This window comes from Bos taurus, chromosome 5, assembly GCF_002263795.3.
Source record: "Bos taurus isolate L1 Dominette 01449 registration number 42190680 breed Hereford chromosome 5, ARS-UCD2.0, whole genome shotgun sequence".
Classification (NCBI taxonomy): domain Eukaryota; kingdom Metazoa; phylum Chordata; class Mammalia; order Artiodactyla; family Bovidae; genus Bos; species Bos taurus.
In genome coordinates this window covers 49,304,653-49,325,986 of record NC_037332.1, presented here as the reverse complement: position 1 = coordinate 49,325,986, position 21,334 = coordinate 49,304,653, and the positions used below count along the sequence as shown (strand labels likewise).

General features: G+C 39.3%; 2 protein-coding genes across 9 annotated transcripts in view; both read left to right on the top strand.

Annotated features, from left to right (window-relative positions):
• XPOT (exportin for tRNA) overlaps positions 1-5,756 on the top strand; it is a 168,513-nt gene extending 162,757 nt beyond the window's left edge. For all 6 annotated transcript variants that reach the window (XM_059886554.1, XM_059886555.1, XM_059886552.1 and 3 more), the window contains 3 exons: positions 302-373; positions 2,685-2,741; positions 5,113-5,756. In XM_059886554.1, coding sequence (XP_059742537.1) covers positions 302-373; positions 2,685-2,741; positions 5,113-5,139 — 156 coding nt within the window. In that variant the 3' untranslated portion in view covers positions 5,140-5,756. The remainder of the gene's footprint in view (positions 1-301; positions 374-2,684; positions 2,742-5,112) is intronic.
• A 4,498-nt stretch (positions 5,757-10,254) lies between these two features.
• TBK1 (TANK binding kinase 1) overlaps positions 10,255-21,334 on the top strand; it is a 43,266-nt gene continuing 32,186 nt past the window's right edge. Inside the window, exons 1-4 of one of the 3 annotated variants that reach the window (XM_005206636.5) lie at positions 10,255-10,322; positions 13,009-13,126; positions 17,198-17,338; positions 20,420-20,549. In XM_005206636.5, coding sequence (XP_005206693.1) covers positions 13,040-13,126; positions 17,198-17,338; positions 20,420-20,549 — 358 coding nt within the window. In that variant the 5' untranslated portion in view covers positions 10,255-10,322; positions 13,009-13,039. Of the gene's footprint in view, positions 10,323-13,008; positions 13,127-17,197; positions 17,339-20,398; positions 20,550-21,334 lie in introns of those variants that run through there. The other 2 variants (XM_010805192.4, NM_001192755.1) reach the window with 2 other exon arrangements.

The following is a 21,334-nucleotide window of genomic DNA, read 5'->3' as shown; positions in this document are numbered from 1 at the left end:
TGATCTCTTGCATTTAGAAGAATATTTGTTTAGTCTCTAGCACTGCATAATACTGCGTAATGTTAATGTGTCCTGAGTGCTAAGTGTTATTCTAGCAGCTTTACGTTTGTTAACTAATCCAACCCTCACAATAACTCCATTTTTTCAGAAACAGGCTCAGGGAGATTAAGTAACCTACCCAAGTTACTAGAAGTTAGCCAGAGCCAGGCTTCAAAGCAGTCTGGCTTTAGAATCTGTGTTCTTAATCACAATACCATATTGTATTTAAAGTATTCATATATTGTTCCAATTTAATTTTCAGGGCCCAGAATGTGTTCAGTATCTTCAACAGGAATACCTGCCTTCCTTGCAAGTAGCTCCAGAGATAATTCAGGTAAGAGCTGTCATAGCAGATTTTCCTCTTAATCTTAATTAAAGAAGTTGTTGTTTAGTCCCTAAGTCATATCTGATTCTTTGTGATCCCATGGATTGGAGCCCACAAGGCTCCTCTCTCCATGGGATTTCCTAGGCAAGAATACTGGAGTGGGTTGCCATTTCCTTCTCCAAGGGATCTTCCCAACCCAGGAATTGAACCTGCATCTCCTGCTGGCAGGTGGATTGTTTACCACTGAGCCACTGTAATTCAATTTAAATTTTGATTGGAGAAAGCCAAACCTGGAAGTTCCTGGTGGTCCAGTGTTTAAGACTTCACCTTCTGGTGCAGGGGGTACAGGTTCCATTCCTGGTCAGGAAGATCCCACATACCTCTTGGCCAAAAGACCAAAACATAATCATAATTGTAACAAAATCAATAAAAAGGCTTTAAAAGAAAAAAGAAAGCCAGAACTATTACATTCACCTTGACTTAATACACATAGGATAGCCAAAGTCCAAACATCAGAGGGTCTGTGAAATTGAATGGGGGAAAAAATGTCTTTTTCTTTTCCATCTAACAGAAATTTAATTTCCTCCCATTGTGTGGGTGACAGATCATAGTAGTATTCACATTGCCTGTGACTTTGTCACTCATAGGAATCACAGATATTTTTATATCACATTACATTGTTCCAGAGATCTTGAAATAGCCACTAGACCTTGTTATCTAAGTCAGTAAGTCTTATTATTCTGATATATAGCAGAATATATCTGCCACAAATATATTTCATAAGCATAATTCATTATCATTAGTTTGCTTTGTAACCCCATGTATTTTAACAGTATTTTTTAAAACATTCTGAAAGTGGTCTAATAGGCTCCCCCAGCCTGCCAGCGGGGGCTGTGGCACATGAACGCATGGTCTGAAGGTTTGTGCCAGGTGGTTAACTTTACACAGGCCAAGCTCACCTGTGCTTAGCTTGTGAATTTGAAATCATATTTTGAGTTGAGCGGCACAGTCATTTTTATGATGGCATTCAGTTGTTTTCTGAGCATCTAGGTATCGAGACCTCTTGTGCAATAGCACATAGTTCTAATGAAGTATCAAAATCCCGATTGAAACTAGAGTTAGGATGTCTTGTGTAGATTCTAAGGATTGTTTCTTCATCAATAGTATTTTATAATGCTGTTTTTTAAGAGGCACTGAAAAAACTGAATGAAAAACAGACCTCACATAAGAGTACTTACAAAATTAATTTTCAATGAATTTATGATCTCTAATTTTATAACATATCTTTAACTTGGATATTAATTTTCTCATTTACCATTTGTTACATAAGTAAATTAATATTTTATAAAAACAGGATGTTACTAATTACTTATGATCTTAATGCATCAGAAACAGAAATATACCACTCAATTTTGAATAGCTCAAATAGTTTCCTAGATTACTAAATGAAGCAAAGTTATTATATTTCTATCTAATAATTTGCTTGTAAAAGATAATGATTCCCAGTTTTCCCTTTTCTCATATGCCGTCTGACTGCGCTTCTTGCACAATTCTATTGAAGAGAATTTTCTCTTTTTCGTTTGGTCTGGCTCCTCACAATTACCCTTTTACTAGATGAGAACAGCCATAGCCATGTAATTTTTGTCCCACTCATGCTTCTGAGGCAAGTCTATCTTCCCCAGAACATCCATGTTCTCCAACATGAAAACAGCCTGTCTGAAAAGTATCACATTTGAAAATGTCTTATAACCTTTTTGGTGAGGAACTGTTCAGGTTAATTTTGATAAATTATAATATGAATACTGGAGATGTGAAGCAACCTGAATGTCTGTTGACGGGTGAATGGATAAGCCAAATGTGGTGTATACATAGAACAGATATGGTTCAGCCTTTAAAACAAAAAGGGAAATTTTGTCATATGCTACAACATGGATGAACCGTGAGGACATTACGCTAAATGAAATAAGCCAATCACAAAAACAGATATTGCATTATTCCACTTAAATGAAGTATCTAAAGTGGTCAAACTCTTAGAAACAGAAGGTAGAATGTTGGTGGCCGGGGGTGGGGACTGGGGAGAAAGGGGGAACGGGGACTTGTTCAATGGGTGTGGAGTTTTAGTTTTGCAAGATGAAAAATTCTTGAGATCTGGTGCATGACAGTGCATATAGTTAACAGTGCTGTACTGTATATGTGGTTAAGATGGTCAGTTTTATGATTTTATTATCACAATTTTAAAAGAATATTGTGGTTTTGAATTTTGATGAATTTAATACAAATGACTCATTCTTTTCTCTCTCCTCCCCTCCTGGCCCCTCAGGAGTTTTGTCAAGCGCTTCAGCAGCCTGATGCTAAAGTTTTTAAAAACTACTTAAAGGTAGGTATTTGGAAGACTTACATATTTTCATACAATTAGGTGATATTTCAGAGTCAATACATACTACAGCATACTGTATCATACTGTAGTTTGACCAACAGTTACATAGTTACATATTTGGGAATCTCTTTGCTCTAAAATCTGCTTCTAAGAATCCACAATTAAAAACTATTACTACATTTCAGTTTTATGTGAAGGCCCTTTCAGCTGAGCTCCTACAAAAGGTTAGAGTAAGATAAGCACACTGAATTGTATATGCCTGACCATGTTGATACGAAAATGTCATTTCCTTTTACAGTTTTGTGATGTAACTAAATAGGAACTAGAGAATTGAGAGAGCAAGTAATATTTAAGAACAGCTACCCATGTTGAGTTGAAAGTAAGGAACTAAAAATAAAGAAACAGAAGTATGTGTTACTTGGTTATATCCTATCTTGAAACTTTCAAATTTGCAAAATGGACAAAAAGTAGAATCCTCAGATTTGGCCATGAAGGCTCTTTTTATAGTCATAAAACCATTGAATTAACCAAACCAACCTCCAAGTATTTATTTGGTATTCATTTCTACAGTTAAATCCATGAAACAGCTTTCTTGCCCTCACACAGCTAGTCACTCAGTCAGCACTCTGTGACTGCCTTGTTATGTAACACATACTGTCCTAACTGCTGCACATACCGGTATGAGTGACTTTCTCTGCCCACAGGGAGCTCATGGTCTGGAATTAAAGTTATAGTGTGACAGCTTGAGGAACTGTTCTTTACTTTATTAATTATTTTCAACAAATTTCAAGGTAAAGCACGTGCTGAATTTCTTAGTGATAAGTTACTTAATGGCTCCCTGGTCCTTTTGCCAAAGGCATTCAAGTCAAGGGACTTCACTGATAAATAAGTGTGCTACCCTTCAACTTTGGTTCTACCATCTTCCCTTGCCAATTTTTCCCCTAGTAATAGTTTGTCAGCTTAAACTGACCAAAGAGTTTGTGAGAAGAGAGTTACTGTTTATCATTGGGAACCCTCCCCTTTCCCAGTTCCCCATAAAAGTACCTGTGGAAGTAACTTCTGTTAAGTAACTGATCATCACACTGGATTAAAGGACTAAAAATAAATTGTAACTCTGTTAGAGGTATCTGTTCCAGCAGGTCTAGGTACACTGTAGGAGGCTTGTGCTCCAAGTATATTCATCCCAACAGCATTTATAGTCTTCCTCCCAAGCGCAGCTTCTCTATGGCATTATTCTTCTAGTTGGAAAAAAAATGAAGTTCCTTCTTTTGAGCCTCCTCTGTTCCTGTCTGATTAATCCTTAGATCTTCCCGATTGTTTGCTCCTCACTGTCTCACTTGTTTTCTGTCTCCCGTGCTGCCACTCTGGTGTCGGCTTCTGTTCTCTCACTCTGGTTTCCCTTCCCTTGTTCTATCCAGGTTGATCCATTTGAAAACATTGAAAAGTTTTCTGAAATTCATTCCTCTTCTTCATGATCTTCATAGGCTTAATTGTTGACTAAACAGTAACAAATTCTTTAATTTGGCATTTAGGTGCCTTTTTTTTTTTTTCAGATTCTGAGCTCAAGACTACCTTTTTGTTTTCTCTTGCAGGAATATCCCTTACTATTCCTGCTGTTCTTCAGATATTCTGCCTTATTAGCACTCTTTCCCTTTAGGAATTCTACCCATTCTTCAAGGCTAACCTTAATCGTGGCCTCTATGTTTTGTTTATATAGTGATGATTCTTTTCTCTCCACTTAGTCAATAGATAGTTAATAATTATTATGTGAATGTCTGATCTACTAGGTGTTACAGATACAATGACGAATGTGGTCCTTATCCATAATGAGTTTACTGCCTTCTATTTACTTTCTGGTGCTTACTTAACATGAACCCAACTATGGATGGGAGTAATATTGAGCCAGTGCTTAGCACAGCCTCTAGCCTACATATTCATAGTCTTAGATGTTAAATTGGAAGTACTTTTTTATAATCAAATAAATAGTCAAGGGATAACACCTGCTGTCTTTAGCTTTGACTTGTTTGTTTCTTCCTCAGAATTTAATTTCCTCCCATTAACTTTGACAGTAGTGCCAGTCAGCAAACCATTGTCAAGAGCATGTTCCCCTCTCACTGCTTGACTCTCATAGCACTGGAGGGAGCACCATATTTTCACTAGTTTCCCAATTGAGTAATGGCAACATTAGTTATCTCTAGACTTACCAAGTTGTCCAGAAGAGACAGTTTTTGGCTTGTATTATGTGTGATTTATGGAGTATATGAAATGTTTTAGAATAGTGACTAGCACCCAGTAACATGGAGCCCTTCTTCAGGTAAAAGGTGATAATCATCTGACATCAGTACTAAATGAACTAATACCTTATTTACAGGTGTTCTTCCAGAGAGCAAAGCCCTGAGGACTAGATCTCCCCGTGCCTACTTCATGATCAAGAATTCCAGTTAATAATTTATAAATAAACAATTTTTTGTGTGCTGTTCACACTGGTCTTTTTAACATTGCTTTGAGCTTATTGCAGTATATGTTTTGGGATTTTTTTTCTCTAAAATGGGTGTAATTTCCCCTAAATTACAGGTATGTGACAACATAGAGAAGTTGCATGCCGATTAAATCGTTCTATATAAAAGTGCTGTTGTAAGATACAGCAGAGTTATCCTAGTACCTTTTTTTTTTTTAACTTGAAACTTTTAAGTCCTTTATAAAGACCATAGCAAGAAAACAGTGTACTTCTTTTTCATTACTGAATATAAAATGTTTGAAAATTTAAATTTTTGTTTTATGTGTGCAGACTCATAAACTTTCATTTATGTGTGCAGACTCATAAAAAAGTGGGGGGAATAAAATCAAAATTAACTTTTTTGTAGATAGCTATTACATTTCCTTAAACTGTTTCAATGCCAATGTGTATTCTACAAAACAGAATGGTTTCATAAATTAACTGATTAAAGAGTAGGTGCTGGTGTTATACATTTTTTATTAAAAAAAAAGCAAATAAATTTTACGTAGTGAAATATATCGAGTCTTTTGGAATTATTTTAAATACTTGAGCCTTATTTTTTCATCTCTCCTTGATTTTCCATTTAAGGGACTGCACATACTGTATGAGTGTTTGGATGATTTAATTATGCTCCTAAAAGAGTATATCCTACTTTGTTCTATTAAGCAATTTAGAATCTTTTTTCAAATGCACTACAAAAAGCCTGTATGCATATGTTGACAGAATTAAAAATCTAATATTTTCCATCTTAACCGGATTTACTTAGGTCACAATATACCTTTGTGTTTATAATGCTTACAAGTAGTAGCTGCCGGTTTAGTTCCCCTGCCTTCCCCCATTTGTATTCATAACTATGCAAGAAACCTTCCCTGGTGGCTCAGACAGTAATGAGTCTGCCTGCAGTTCAGGAGACCTGGGTTCAATCCCTGGGTCGGAAAGATCCCCTGGAGAAGGGAACTGCTACCCACTCTAGTATTCTTGCCTGGAGAATTCCATGGACAGAGGAGCGTGGCAGGCTACAATCCATGGGGCTGCAAGGAGTCGGACACAACTGAGTGATTAATGCTTTCACTTTCATGCAAGAAACCAAGACGATGAGACCAGTAGCACTATTGGAAAATTAAGAAAGAATGGACAAAACTGAGCAGCAGAATTACTATAGTCATCATTTAAGTTTAAATTCCAAACTCCCAAGTAAGGTTTTAGGGTGGTTAAGGGTTTTTTCTAACCTTTGGCCCATGTGGTCCCTAGAGGTTTCATGGATGGGCTTCAGTGGTCTTCTAAATTCCCTAAAATTGTATCCTTAATTTTACATAAATATTCTCCTGGGGTTAATTCCAGAAACGATTTTAAGCATTTTCCTAACATAGAATAAAGGTGCTAAACTAAGTTAACAGTTAATTGTAAAAATAGATCAATGAGATGTATATTATACAGTCAGCCCTCTGTATGTGCAGGTTCCACATCATGGATTCAACCAACCTTAGGTCAAAAATACTTGGAAAAAACAATTTCCAGAAGGTTTGAAAAATCAAAACTTGACAGTTAATTGTAAAAATGGATCAATGAGATGTATATTATACAGTCAGCCCTCTGTATGTGCAGGTTCCACATCCATGGATTCAACCAACCTTAGGTCAAAAATACTTGGAAAAAACAATTTCCAGAAGGTTTGAAAAATCAAAACTTGAATTTGCTGTACTTGAGAACTATTTATATAGCATTTACATTGTATTAGGTATTGTAAGCTAGAGATCATTTAAAGTATGTGGGAGGATGTGCATGGATTACATGCAAATACTATGCTATTTTATATACGAAATGAGCATCCAAGGATTTTGCTATCTGCAGGTCCTGGAGCCAATCCCCTGTGGATACTAAGGGATGACTGTACTTCAACAAAAATGATTTTAAAAATAGATGAGTGAGAGCTATTGTTCCTTTGACAAGTTCCCCTGTACAGTGGGAGAGATCATTGTGTATGTTGCAATGATCTTTGAACTGATTGTTCAGAGTATACTGAATTGCATAGCATAGTAGTTAAGAGCTTAGACAGGCTTGGGATCCAGATTCAGTAGGTTCAGATAGCAGTTATGCCAGTAATTGGTTTTAAAACCTTTGATAAGTTCTCTCTGCCCCAGTTTACCCATCTGTAAAATGAGGGAAATAATGGTAACTACTTTATAACTAAAAATTCAGTAAGTTAAACATGAAAAAAGCTTACTGCAGCATCTGCTTATTGATAAGAACTATTGTTTAGTCACTAGGTGGTGTCTGACTCTTTTGTGACCCCATGCTATTTTATATACTCTCTTGTAACCTGCTGGGTTTTCTCTGTCCATGGGATATTCCAGGCAAGAATACTGGACTTTCCTTTCCTTTTCCAGAGGATCTTCCTGACCTAGGGATTGAATCCAAGTCTCCTGTTTGGCAGGCAGATTGTTTACCACTGAGCCACCTGGCAAGCCTCGAGTAGCCATTGTTACTGCACTGTTTATTCCATATATGTAAAGGTGACCCCTCCTTCTTCCTTCCTGGCTCTTTAAAGCCCTTCAAAAGATTCACAAGTGTTCAGAGCTAAGAGAAATCAAAACGGGCATTAAGAATCTATAATAGAGATTAAAACTTCATGGTACCTGCTGCTGCTACTGCTGCTAAGTCACTCCAGTCGTGTCCGACTCCGTGCGACCCCAGAGACAGCCTCCCAACCAGGCTCCTCCGTCCCTGGGATTCTCCAAGCAAGAACACTGGAGTGGGTTGCCATTTCCTTCTCCAATGCATGAAAGTGAAAGTGAAGTCGCTCAGTCCTGTCGGACTCCTAGCGACTCCATGGACTGCAGCCTACCAGGCTCCTCTGTCCATGGGACTCCAGGCAAGAGTACTGGAGTGGGGTGCCATTGCCTTCTCCATCATGGTATCTAATCATGTGTAATAATTCACACTTTGCTTCCTTGAAGTTGTCTAGAGCACTTCACTTAGGGGGTGCCATAGCAATTAGGAAACTTTCATCATAAATTGCCTTACCTGTATTGTATAATAGTCTCCAAAAGCAAACACCCCAGTAATTGTCTCAAGGGTGAATCTCACCTTAACAAAGCCTCACTGAGGCAAGAAGACAGGGATTTGTATGTCTTAACTATGGAACTACAAGTTTTATGAGGCCTGGTATAGTTTCGGGCCTAACAGTTTATTTAAATCTTAAATACTAACGTTAAATGCTTCACAAACAGCTTGATCTTCCAGAAAAAGTATTTCAGTGTTCCTCAATGCAGTAAACATTTTGAATCAAGGCCTTCAGCTAATCACATTTTCTCCCATTCAACTTTGAGATGTAGGTTATACTGTTATAAGGAACTTGGACTCAAGGCCTTCTCCTTGGCATTAGATAGGGGTGAACTAAAATTAGTGGGAATTGTAAGCAGTGAATAGACCGTTGTTAGAATGATTCCATCATTAAACATTGTTTAAAAGTTTAATAATGTAAATTCCTTTGTAACATTATAGTGGATTTTGTTTTCTCCGTTTTGTACCTATGATATATGATAAAAACACGCTTAAGGACTTAAGTATTAGTTGCTGAGTCTCTGTGACTCCATGGACTGTAGCCAGACAGGTTCTTCTGTCCATGGGATTTTCCCAGCCAAGAATACTGGAGTGTGGTGCCATTTCCTTCTCCAGGGGGTCTTCGCCACCCAGGGATCGAACCCAGGTCTATCTCATTGCAGGCAGATTCTTTACCTTCTGAGCTACCAGGGAAGCCCTAAAAAACAGGCTTAGGTTAAAAAACAAATTGTCTAAAGCCAGTTCAGTCGCTCAGTCGTGTCCGACTCTGCAACCCCATGAACCGCAGCACGTCGTCATTAGCAAAAAGCGCTGGGACTGCAATCCAGGTCAGCTCCATTCAAAGGCCTCTGCTCTTAAACCACTCTGCCACAGTTTCCTTCTTTCACTCCTGGCACCTGTAGTTCTCACCTGGAAAGGACTCCCGCCTTCCTCCTCCTTCCCTCCGGAATTTATCCCTCAGCAGCAAAAGTCTCTTGAGCCTCTAGTGCTGAGAAAGGTTGCAGTGCTGTCAGTGGGCCAGAGGGATCTCTAGGGAATAGCTGCTTGAACTCTCAGCGGCACAAATATTGCAGGGCACCTGATTTTAGTCCCTAGATTCTCCACTATTGTCATTTTCCAAAGCAAGAGTACTGGAGTGGGTTGCCATTTCCTTCTCTAGGATATCTTCCTGATCCAGGGATCGAACCTGGGTCTTCCGCGTTGCAGGCAGACACTTTACCGTCTGGGCCACCAGGGAAGCCCAAAAGTGAGTGAAGTCGCTCAGTCGTGTCCGACTCTTTGTGACCCCGTGGACTGTAGCCTACCAGGCTTCTCCGTCCATGGGATTCTCCAGGCAAGAATACTGGAGTGGGTTACCATTTCCTTCGCCAGGGGATCTTCCCGACCCAGGGATCGAACCCGGGTCTCCAGCGTTGGAGACAGACGCTTTAACCTCTGAGCCACCAGGGAAGCCGGGAAGCCCAAAATACAATCTAAGAAGATGGAATTAAATGAGCTTGTTTACATTCGATAATCTGGCTCCCCTGCAGCCAACGTGGTCTTCTTTACGTACGAATCTATCCCTGCAGCGATGGCCCCGCACGTGTCAGTATTCGGCATAGTTGTGATTATTATATGTTTGTAATCATCGGTCCCTATCTGTCTGCCCCACTATCACTGCACTGGGGGACGCGGCGGAATTTGCCGCGTGGGAATCTGAATTCTTGCGCTCACTGCGCAGAGCTCTCCGGCTTTACCCTCAGAGTAAGCGGGAGACAGGCGGTGGATGTGGACTGGGTCGGACTCAGACACCCACCCAGCCTCCTGGATCCTCGTCACAGAAAATCGCGGAGCCAGCCGTGCGGGCAGCCTTGGCAGCGGAGGCTGAGGCCCAGGCCGATCCGGCGGGAGTGCGCACGCGCACCCGCGCGCCGGCCGTCGGTCACGTGGCCTCTGTCCAGGGCTTGCGAAGCCGGAAGTGGCCTGAGGCGCAGGGAGGCCGCGGGAGCCCGCTGGCGGTAGAGCGGCGGAGACCGGGCAAGGTAAGCCGGGACGGCTCGGGCGGAGGGGTTGCAGACGCGTGGGGCACGGGCTGCGGAGCCAGGCATGGCCCGCGAGAAGCAATCCCGCCCCCGTGGGAAACTGGTGTGCTGAGTCAGGGCGGAGGCGGGGCGGGCGACCCGAGGAGCCTAGCGGGACCCGAGGCCGAGCCCTCCCCGACCCTGACTGGGCGGACACCGCCTCCAGGGTGGCCGGGGCGTGCGAAGCCGGCCGGAATGGTCTCGCGGGCCGGTCCGCTGCGTCTGGACTCTTCGCCCCATGGCCGGCCCTTTGACCCGGGCCCTCACGGGTCTGGTGTCGTTGGGCACCGAGAAAGAGGATGTATCCGTTACTGGGGTTGGGCCCTGGCCGCCCGGGCAGGCGGGCATTGATGCCCCTTTCCCTTGGAGTTAGACTGGCTGCTTTCTCCTGTCTTTCCGAGCGTGAACGCGATCGTTTGATTTTTCAGACGATTAAAAAGACATGTCATTAGGGTTTTAATGAAAACAGCAGGGGTTGGCTCACCGGAAGCTAGAAGCCGAAAACGTTTTTAATGAACATACATGTAATGCAAATTCCCAAACGTTTCCTTTGGGAAATGGCTTACGAGTGTATTTTCCAGCCCGTTTCCCGGGTGTTTTCAATAGGTGTCCTCAAAACAAGTTCTCCCCAATAATTGTGTGCGTAACCGAAGGCCGGCTTTTTTCGCTGTAGAACGCTGAATGTTATGTTTAATAAATGATTCACTTAGTGGTAGAGTTTGGAAATCCTGGAACTTTGTCCATATGCGGCGTCACCAAGCCGGTTTTCATCTATGGACAAATGGTAACTTTCAATTTGGACGGTATAAGGAAGTAGACTTAAGGCAGGATCGCCAATCCCGTACTTGTTGAGTGCCTGCTTATGTTGTGTCAAATTTTTGGAAAGATTTATATAGCAAGCATCTTCTAGGTGTGCTGAGTCATGTTTTAGCATGCTGTTGTTGTGGGATAATTGGTAGATAGTTTGAAAAGGCATTTCCCCAATCATTGTGACACCGTAGCTTAATATCTGCATATGCTGCTACTGCTAAGTTGCTTCAGTCGTGTCCTACTCTGTGCGACCCCATAGACGGCAGCCCAGCAGGCTCCCCCATCCTTGGAATTCTCCAGGCAAGAATTCTGGAGTGGGTTACCATTTCCTCCTCCAATGCATGAAAGTGAAAAGTGAAAGTGAAGTCGCTCAATCGTGTCCGACTTGTAGCGACCCCATGGACTGCAGCCCACCAGGCTCCTCTGTCCATGGGATTTTCCAGGCAAGAGTACTGGAGTGGGGTGCCTTTGCCTTCTCCATCTGCATATTAGAGAGCCTCATATCTTAGCTGATCAATGTGTTTTATATTACCCATTAGATGTACATAGGTACCTAATGATATTATTTGTCAGTTATAGTTAGCTCAAGCAGCAAAGTTACATTAATTAAGGAAGCTTTTCATTCTTGAGAAATACTTGAAGATATTATTGAAAAGATATTTGACAATTTTATTATATCAGTAGCTGATATATGTGTATTTCATATTTTGAAAACAGAATCTTATTTTTACTGCTTATTTCCCATAAATTACTGTATATAAAATTATTTATCTGAATTAGTTGGGGGTAAAATTATATTCATATATCTTAATATACAAAGATTGTTGAAGTTTGGACCTTGTCCATTCTTTGTGTTCTTAACCCTACTTGGAATATTGGCATTCATTAATTCATTCCAGAATATCTATTTCTGACTTAACTGTGAAAGGATGTTAAGATTAAATGTGACACTACATCAGGTTTAGATTGGCATGGTGGAACAAGTGTTTATGCTATTTAGCATACCTCATTTTTACTCCCATCATGGAGCACAAATATTTACAATATCCTTATAGATACACAGTTTTAGAATATTGAAGGACAAGGGTAGGGGTATTGTTTGTTTTTTTTTAAAGACTTTATTTTTTTAGAGCAGTTTTAAGTTCACTGCAAAATTGAGCAAAAGGTACAGAGATTTTTCCATATGTTTCTTGCCTCTAAACATGCATAGTCTCCCCTGCTTATTTTTAAAGACTTGTTAATATACACTAAGTATGTGTTTATTTATATATTTGGAGGTTGGAAAAACTATCCTTAAGTTAATTTCAGAATTTGTGGCTGAAAGGTCTCTTTTGAATCCTGGTTGTCAGGCTCTGGGTTGAGGAAATTTTAAATTAGGAAAGGTTATGTAATGGCGACAATTGTTTTCGTTAGTGTTGCCTTGCACCTGAAAGAAACAAAGTTTTTTTTTTCTATATTTTTGTTGTATTTTACCTTATTTTATTTAAAACACTTTAAAATATGATGCATCAGTGATTAATCTCTCAAAACATTTTAAGGAGGTAAATTATCACTTTCATTGACAGAGAAAAAATTAGAAGGAAATAAATATTTTTTTCAGCCCTGTGAATTAAACTGAATATATAAGATGTCATTAGTTAAAGCTTTTTCAGAGCCCACACAGCATTTTAGTCTTTACTATTGCTGGAAAGTTAGATTTTTATTGGACTGTTTGTACACTTCAATTTAGCAGTAAATTATAGGTGCTCTTTCTTGAGAATAAAAGTAGCTAACATTTGTTTCTTAAATGTATTATTCCCTTAAAACAAGCATGCAATTTTTTTTTCTTTTCTCTTAGTATAACAGGAGGATCGCCTGAGCACGCCGAGATGCAGAGCACTTCTAATCATCTGTGGCTTTTATCTGATATTTTAGGCCAAGGAGCTACTGCAAATGTTTTTCGTGGAAGACATAAGGTTGGTACGGAGAATTCTGTGAAAGCACTGTATGTGTAGTTTTCTGAGATGCACGCTTACACTTGGTGGGTTTGATTATTTTGTCTAAAGAGAGTATGTGTTTCTGTGGTTATTTAAGGTATTGCTGGTGTCAGAGGCGGTGTTATCTACCTAGGAGTGGCAGAGGTCATGTGCTGGGGAAAGGAGAAAAACAGAAGGTTCTATGAAAAAAGGAACTAGGGAAAATTAGTGTTGGCCTTTTGGCTCTCTCCTCCACCTGGTCCTCCTGCGGTAGAGAGTGAGCTCACTGACAGAGTTCAGTGTGGCGGTGATTTGGGGTAGGAGGCAGTAGAGAGAGGCGTGGTGAGGAGCAGATGGGAACTTTTGAGGGGAACCCCCAGATGATTCTGCTGTGCTGTAGTAAGGCTTCTTGCCCCTGAAGTAAACCAGCATTCTACAGAGTAGATTGGTGTAAAGTGAAGTTATCAACAAGGAGCCCAGGTTTCAAAGGCTATATCCTGGTATGAGGTAATCAGAACTGGTTAGTGCAAGGGAGAATAGAATAAAAGGGCTAATCCCAGAGGCATTTCAGGAACCAAAAGGACTCTGTGTCAGCTTCTATACTGGAAAATGAAATGAAAGATAATTGAAGTCATTTAAAAATGAAGAAATTTAAAATCATTAAAATTTCTGTTCTGGGAAGGAAGCTGCAAAAATAATAGAATAAAAACATCCTTTTATGATGCAAATAATCATCTACTAGTTTTTCAGCACTAAGAATTCAGCCCAGGAGCTCAAAACACTTTAGTAAGGAGGAGTTTCTATATATTTTTCTGTAGCCTTGAGACCACCAGTCAGTTCTGTCTGTGACAATGAAATAAATGTTCACAGAGGGGTGCTATTTCCTCTGTGGCTCTTAGGGAGTGAATCAGAAGTGTCGAACAGTTTTCAGCTTTTTTTTCACCTCCAGTTTTTAGAATTATCCACACGTTCCAGTCCTTGATCAGATTCATGGTGATCAGCCTTGAATATTCCTGTCCTAGAAATTGTTTTTGTTTCGTGCAATGTGCCAAGAAGAGAAAATGGGTGGCAGCACTGAATTTAGCAGTGAGACACATCTGACCCTCTGTCTTCCTATGACCCAAATTAACTTATCAGACTTACCTGGTATATGTCAAATACTTTGAGTGGACCTAGTGATTTTAGCCACAGAATTTATTAAAATCACTAAAATTTTAATGATTTTAAGTACAGTTCTGCACGAAGAGTTTTGGGTTTAGTAGCAAGGTGGCATTGGAAGGAACATAAATTAGAAACTGAGGGAGTGACAGGTACTCAGTAGTGGTAGGAACTGAGGGAGGCATATTTAAAGTGCCTGAGGCTAGTAAATATCTATTTACTAGTGCCTTTCCTTACTTCCTTACTTAGATATCCAGTGTCCTTCATGTTAGTACTTACATTTAGTAGGTGGTATAAATGCCTGATGACTGAAAGAATGAGTGAATGAGGACGAACTACAGTAGACTACCCTGACACGACCTAAAGTTCTTCAAAGGAAGTAAAAATGTTCTTTATCCAATAGAGTTCAAAAACCTCAAATAAGGATTTGAGAGGCATAAGAATTGACTTATAATATTGCCAACATCTAGTTTAGTATTCAAAATGTGTTTTGAGAAACCATATTTGTTCTCAGTGACATCAGTTGGACTATACCCCCAAAATCCTGCTTCCCCCTTAATTACTGCTTGTTTAAGGATCTTTAATTGTATTAGCTAAACCCTTTTTATGTTATTGCTGGGAGTGACCAGGTCCCTAAATTTACTATTTGTTATTCAGGGTATTTGTTGTTGTTATTGACTAGTTGCTAAATCGTGTCCAACTGTTTATGACCTCATGGACTGTAACCCACCAAGCTCCTCTGTCCATGAGATTTCCTAGGCAAGAATACTGGAGTGGGTTGCCATTTCCTTCTCCAGGGGATCTTTCCAATCCAGGGGTTGAACTCATGTCCCCTGCATTGGCAGGCAAATTCTTTACCACGGAGCCACCAGGAAGCCCTGTACAAAATATGAAAGTGAAAGTGTTAGTTGCTCAGTAGTGTCAGACTCTTTGTGACCCCATGGACTATAGCCCGCTAGGCTCCTCTGTCCATGGGATTCTCCGGGCAAGGATACTGGAGAAGGTAGCCATTCCCTTCTCCAGGCAGTCTTCCCAACCCAGGGATCGAACCCAGGTCTCCTGCATTGTGGGCAGATTCTTTACTGTCTGAGCCACCAGGGAAGCCCCATACAAAGTTTATTACCTACTTAATTTGTCTCTTTTTCATTAAGTTGCCTGGAGCTGCTACTGTGTGTGGATGAATGTATATGCATGTGATAACTAGGTGAAGTTAAAGGGGCGAGAGCTTTAGGAAGGACATGTTGACCTGCACGTTGTATATATGTGTACTCATGAATCTCTAAATATTATTCGTAGTGCTTTGACTTAAGGACAGTGACTGATAGGTGACTGTGCAGTTGAATGGAGGGAAACTGGGACATGCTGTCACATATCCCAGTGAACTCAGGGGTATGTTTAGACCACAGAAGAGTGGAAAATACTGGCCTTGGTCACAGTGGATACATTGCAGCATTGTGTTATTTCCCCTGCTTGCTCCTTTCTTAGGATTCTCCTCATTTCAGACTAAGTTTAAGACAAATGTTCTCAAGAAAAATCTCTGTCGGGTGGTAATAGATTTGATAGTGTTCTTATCCTAGCTGATCAAATGGTAAAACAGTATGAATGAGCCCTGGTTAAATTGTTCCATTTTCATTCTGTCTGAAAACAGTCAGTGGGTCTTTTCCTCTGGAAAGAATATACGTGTATTTGGTGTGGAGGGAGCATGGGAGAAAGGGAGGAGTGATCTCATCACACAGATGATGGTCTCTACAGAGTGCACTTAAGACTGAGCTTGTGAGACAGCTAAATGGTCTTAAGAAGAAGATCATGAAATTCTAAGATGAGGGGAGGAGGGCAACGAGATGTAGGTGGTTAATCTGGGTGGGAAGCTGTAGAGAGGGCTTCAAAGCAGGAAAAGCGCAGGGTCCTCGAAGACAGAGAGCCATGAGAAAGCTTTACGTAAGGCATGCTTGAACCCCAGGCTCATAGAGGAAACGAGCTTTCCACTAACTCTAGGCGGGTTCAGCCTTGGGTTGTGGGAAAAGTAAGGTTAAACTCAGAGAATCTGGCCTGAGTGATTGGAAAGAGGTGAGAGGGTTTGCAGGAGAGCCTTTAAGGTTAATTCTGTGAAGAACATGAGAATGTGCTGTTCACCTGGAATGAAGCATGTGTTTTGTACTTCTAAGATGCCTTCCCAATTTCGGCTGTGCTTTGTAATTCTGTGTTTGATGTACTTCAGTGGACCCTGAGAGAGTGAGAGTTGGGCTACCGCAGCTGTTTTGGTGAAGGAAAGGAAATGCCTTTGATCCTTCAGAAATTATGTGGGAAGCAGCAACCTGCCCTAGTCATCTAGGTGAAGTTGCAGAAAGTCCCCAGCAGCAGCCATGGTGCAATCCAGCAAGAAGGGTGTGCTCTAACCTTACTCTTAACTCCTCTACTTCCACATACACACATTTTATCCAGCTAGGGAATCTTAAAAGTTAATTGCCTTACTTTGAGATTCTTACTGAAAATTTCATATGTGGAATATAATCTTTATAATCTTTCTCTTCCTGCTTTGATTAGTTTAAAACTATTAGTTCCCAGAGAAACCTTGTGAGTTTCACTATTTCTCAGTCAAAATACGTGTTTGCCTTTAGTATTGTTGGCTGTCTTTGCCACATGTATCACAATGGAAGCTTTATTTATAATATGAAAGAAAATAGCCTTTTCTACATTCCAAAGCATACTATTTGAAATAAATATTGAGCAGTTGATTAATGTATTTTAGATTAAAAAAAAAAAAAAGATCAAGAGTCCTAGTACAAACTACCAATGCTTAAAAATATTCAGGGTGTTCTACAAAAAAGATAAATTGCTGTATCTTGTTCTAATGCTACCTTTTTTATTTTCTTTATATTATAAGTAAATAAAAGCTTTCTCTCCTTTTCTTAGAAAACTGGTGACTTATTTGCTATCAAAGTATTTAATAACATAAGCTTCCTTCGTCCAGTGGATGTTCAAATGAGAGAATTTGAAGTGTTAAAAAAACTGAATCACAAAAACATTGTCAAATTATTTGCTATTGAAGAGGAGGTAAGTCATCAAGCTTTAGTTAATCCTGTCATGTTTATTGTTGTTAATACAATTCAGGAGAAATAATCTAACATAAAAATTGTTCTATAAAGAGCGGGTTTTTTAATGCTGAAAATTAAGGCTCATACCATCAAATATTTATTCTCAGAAACAGATATAACAATGGAAATTGTTGGAATGGAATGGACTATAACAATGGAAAATCTCATAGAATCAGAAAAAGTAGTTGAAGTAATAAAAGAATATACAATGTGGTTACCAGTATTATTACTAACAGCAAAACCTAAGCGAAGTTAAATTGACATAATTACATAAAGAGAAAGTCAAACAATGCAAGGAAGGCTTTATAAAAAATCTTTGGAATCCAGAGAGTGATATGTGAATCCAGTTGTCAAAGACAGAATTGATTTTAGTGGGAAACAGTGAAAATAAAAATGTCTTTAGAAAAATAGAAATCTCATTATTATGGGTAATCAAATCACACCTTTTTGAAAAACAATTTGGCAGTTTATATTCCTTATATCAGTGATTTCATTTTTAGTGATTACTTCTTAGAAAGTAATCAGAAATGTAAGCTATAATTTTATGCACGAAGATGTTCATTGCTGTCCTGTTTATAATACAAAATGGTTAAATAAATTAGAATGGTTGATGGATAGTTAGCCAGAGTTAGCGATACTGAAGATTAAAAGCATAGCCCTCTGGACTGCCAAGTCTGTTCAAGACTTCTTACACGAGCCACAGAGGAGTTTGACAAACCGTGCAGTCAGAGAAGTCCCTCCAGACTGCTCATTCAGACACGAGCTGCAAGTTCAGGCGTCTCCAGGGCCATCTTCCCTTAAGATCAGCTGGCTACAAATTTGGGGCTTCCCATGACTGCCCTCAGATTTGATAGTTTGCTAGAATGTTGAATGACTCACAGAACTCAGGAAGGCACTATACAGTTGACCCTCAAACTGCACAGGTTTGAACTGCACAGGTCCACCAATAATAATGTGAATTTTTTTCCACTAAATATGTACTACAGTATTACACAATCCGAGATTGGTTGAATCTGCAGATATGGAGCTACAGATACAGGGCGTTGACTGGAAACTACTTTCTACTGCATGGAAAGTCAGCACCCCTAACCCCTGCTTTGTTCAAAGGTCAACTCTACTTACAAGTTAGTATCTCAGCAAAGCAAAAGGATATAAATTAGAACTAGCCAAAGGAAGAGATCCATAGGGCCATAGGACAGAATATAGGAGGGTTCTAAACATGAATCTTCCTTTCCACAAGGATACATTATCCTCCTGGCATTGATGTATGATATGATAGTACACACAGAGTACTGTCAACCCTGTAAGCTCACCCAAGCCTTTGGTGTGCACAGTTTTTACTGAGGTTCAATCACATATTCCGCATGGCCGAACTTTAGTCTCCAACCCTTCCTGTGGGTTCTGGCTAATTCCTTAGCCTCCAGAAGTCGAAACGGAAGTGCACGTCCTAAGATCCCCATCATAAATTACATTTTTAGACCATCACATGGCCAAAGCCCCCAGATAGAGACACTTTTAGCAGATAGGACATTCTAGAGGCCTATTGAATCAGCTCCCAGTAGCCAAGGGCAAGCGCTTAGACCTCTCTAGCTAAAATTAATTCTGTACTGCACAGTGGTTCAGTTCAGTTCAGTCGCTCAGTCGTGTCCGACTCTTTGCGACCCCATGAATCGCAGCACACCAGGCCTCCCTGTCCATCACCAACTGAGGGAGTTCACTGAGACTCACATCCATCGAGTCAGTGATGCCATCCAGCCATCTCATCCTCTGTCGTCCCCTTCTCCTCCTGCCCCCAATCCCTCCCAGCATCAGAGTCTTTTCCAATAAGCAGTAATAAAAAGAAATATTTAACAAAATTTCAGTCACCTGGGAGCATGCTTATATATAATGTTTTGTGAGAAAATGAGTATTAAAAATATATATGCAGTATGATCTTGATAAATACAGTATGGTGTACAAAGTGTTATGTGTCTATAATGTGATTTGTTACGTAGAAAAAAGACTGGAAGGAAACATACCAAATATAATTATCTCAGTGATGAAATTAGAGATATTTCTCAAATTTTCAACTCCTCAAAACTCAGTTATTTCATTATTTAAAAGCAACAGCTTTTTTCTTTTAAAATTATTTCTTTCATACTACTCAATAGTAAAGAAGTTTTTTAAATATTTTATAAATTTATTTTGGGGATATATAGAAAAAAATTATAAAAGGAAGAAAGAGTAAAAAATGATAATGACTGCTGTACTTAAGATTCATTCACATTTTCAAGTTTCTGAAATGGGCATTATGTTATAATCAATGTGTATTTGTAAGTTGGTAATGCTTCTTTTTTTCCTCTATAAAGCTATTGTTAAATTGATGTTGTATCTTATAATCAATGGTACATTAAAATCATGGTTTAAAACAGATCAGCAGCTTAGATTCCTATGAGCTGACTAGAACTTTGCTCCAAGGGGACCACTCAATTATTCTGCTACCTATTTTTTTTAAGGCTAAAACTCGGGGAACTCTCTGGCAGCCCGGTGCTTAGGGCTCTAGGCTTCCACTGCCTGGGGCGCAGGTTGAGTTCCTGATCTGGAAACTAAGATCCCACATGCCACATTGTACTGCCCCCCAAAAAAGCTATAACTCCCTTCTTTGAAGTAAAAGTAGTGAAAGTGTTTGTCACAAGAAGAACTCAAGTGTTTTAAGAGATTCATGACAAAAGCTCATATCCTAAATGTACTATTATGTATTAGAAATTAAACAATTTTGAAAGATCCGTTATAACATTGTAGCAGTGATTTTCTAATTGGATTTAGCCAGCTTTTACTGTGGTTTGTCTTTAAAGAAAAATCCAATTTTAATATTAATTTTGGAAAGTGTTAACTCTCATCTGTACAGTCAACAAATATTTAACAAACCCTAGGTAAAAAGCAGTTCAAAATACCTTCATTATTGTAGCAAATCCAACTTTTAAATGAAATCAGATGAGTATTGGCATATATTGAAAATTTATTTTTTCGATTTCCCCAGTCAGTGATTTTCTTTTTCCAGACAACAACAAGACATAAAGTACTTATTATGGAATTTTGTCCATGTGGGAGTTTATACACTGTTTTAGAAGAACCATCTAATGCCTATGGACTACCAGAGTCTGAGTTTCTAATTGTTTTGCGAGATGTGGGTATGTTTATTTGTTTATATGATTATATATGTGTGTAAATATAATTTAATGACATAAGAATTTTTAAAAATACATTTATTACATTCAAAGCTAAAGACCTTTATGGAGTGCTTTCTTAGATATGATATCAAAAGCACAAGTACAATAAGAAAAAAGTAGATAAATTTCATCAACATTAACTTTTGTGTGTCTAAAGGACAGAGTCAAGTAAAAAGACAGCTCATAGAATGAGAGAAAATATTTGCAAATCAGATGTCTGATAAGGAATTTTTATACCATCAAGTCAACAATAAAGAGACAACCCGATTTAAAAATCAGTAAAGGATTTGGTAGACATTTCTCCAAAGAAGATATGCAGGTGACCAACAAATATATAAAAAGATCATTAGGCATTAAGGAAATGCAAATCAAAACCGTAAAGAGATGCCACTGCATACCCACTAGGATGGCTAAAATCAAAAAGACAAAACAAGCGTTGGTAAGGATGTAGAGAAATTGAAACCCTCGTATACTATTGGTGGTATTGTAAAAAAAAGTGCAGGCACTTTACACAGTAGACTGACAGTTCTTCAAAAAGTTAAACAGTTACTATAGGACTTATCAATTCCATTCCTAGGTATTCATCTAAAAGAATTGAAAATATTTCCACACAAAAACTTGTGTACCAGTATTTATAATAATAGCAACAACAAAAAAAGGAAGCCCAGTATTCACCAACTGGTGAATAGATAAATGGGCTACATACAGTGGAGTGTTATTTGTTTGCAACAAGAATGAAGTAGTGG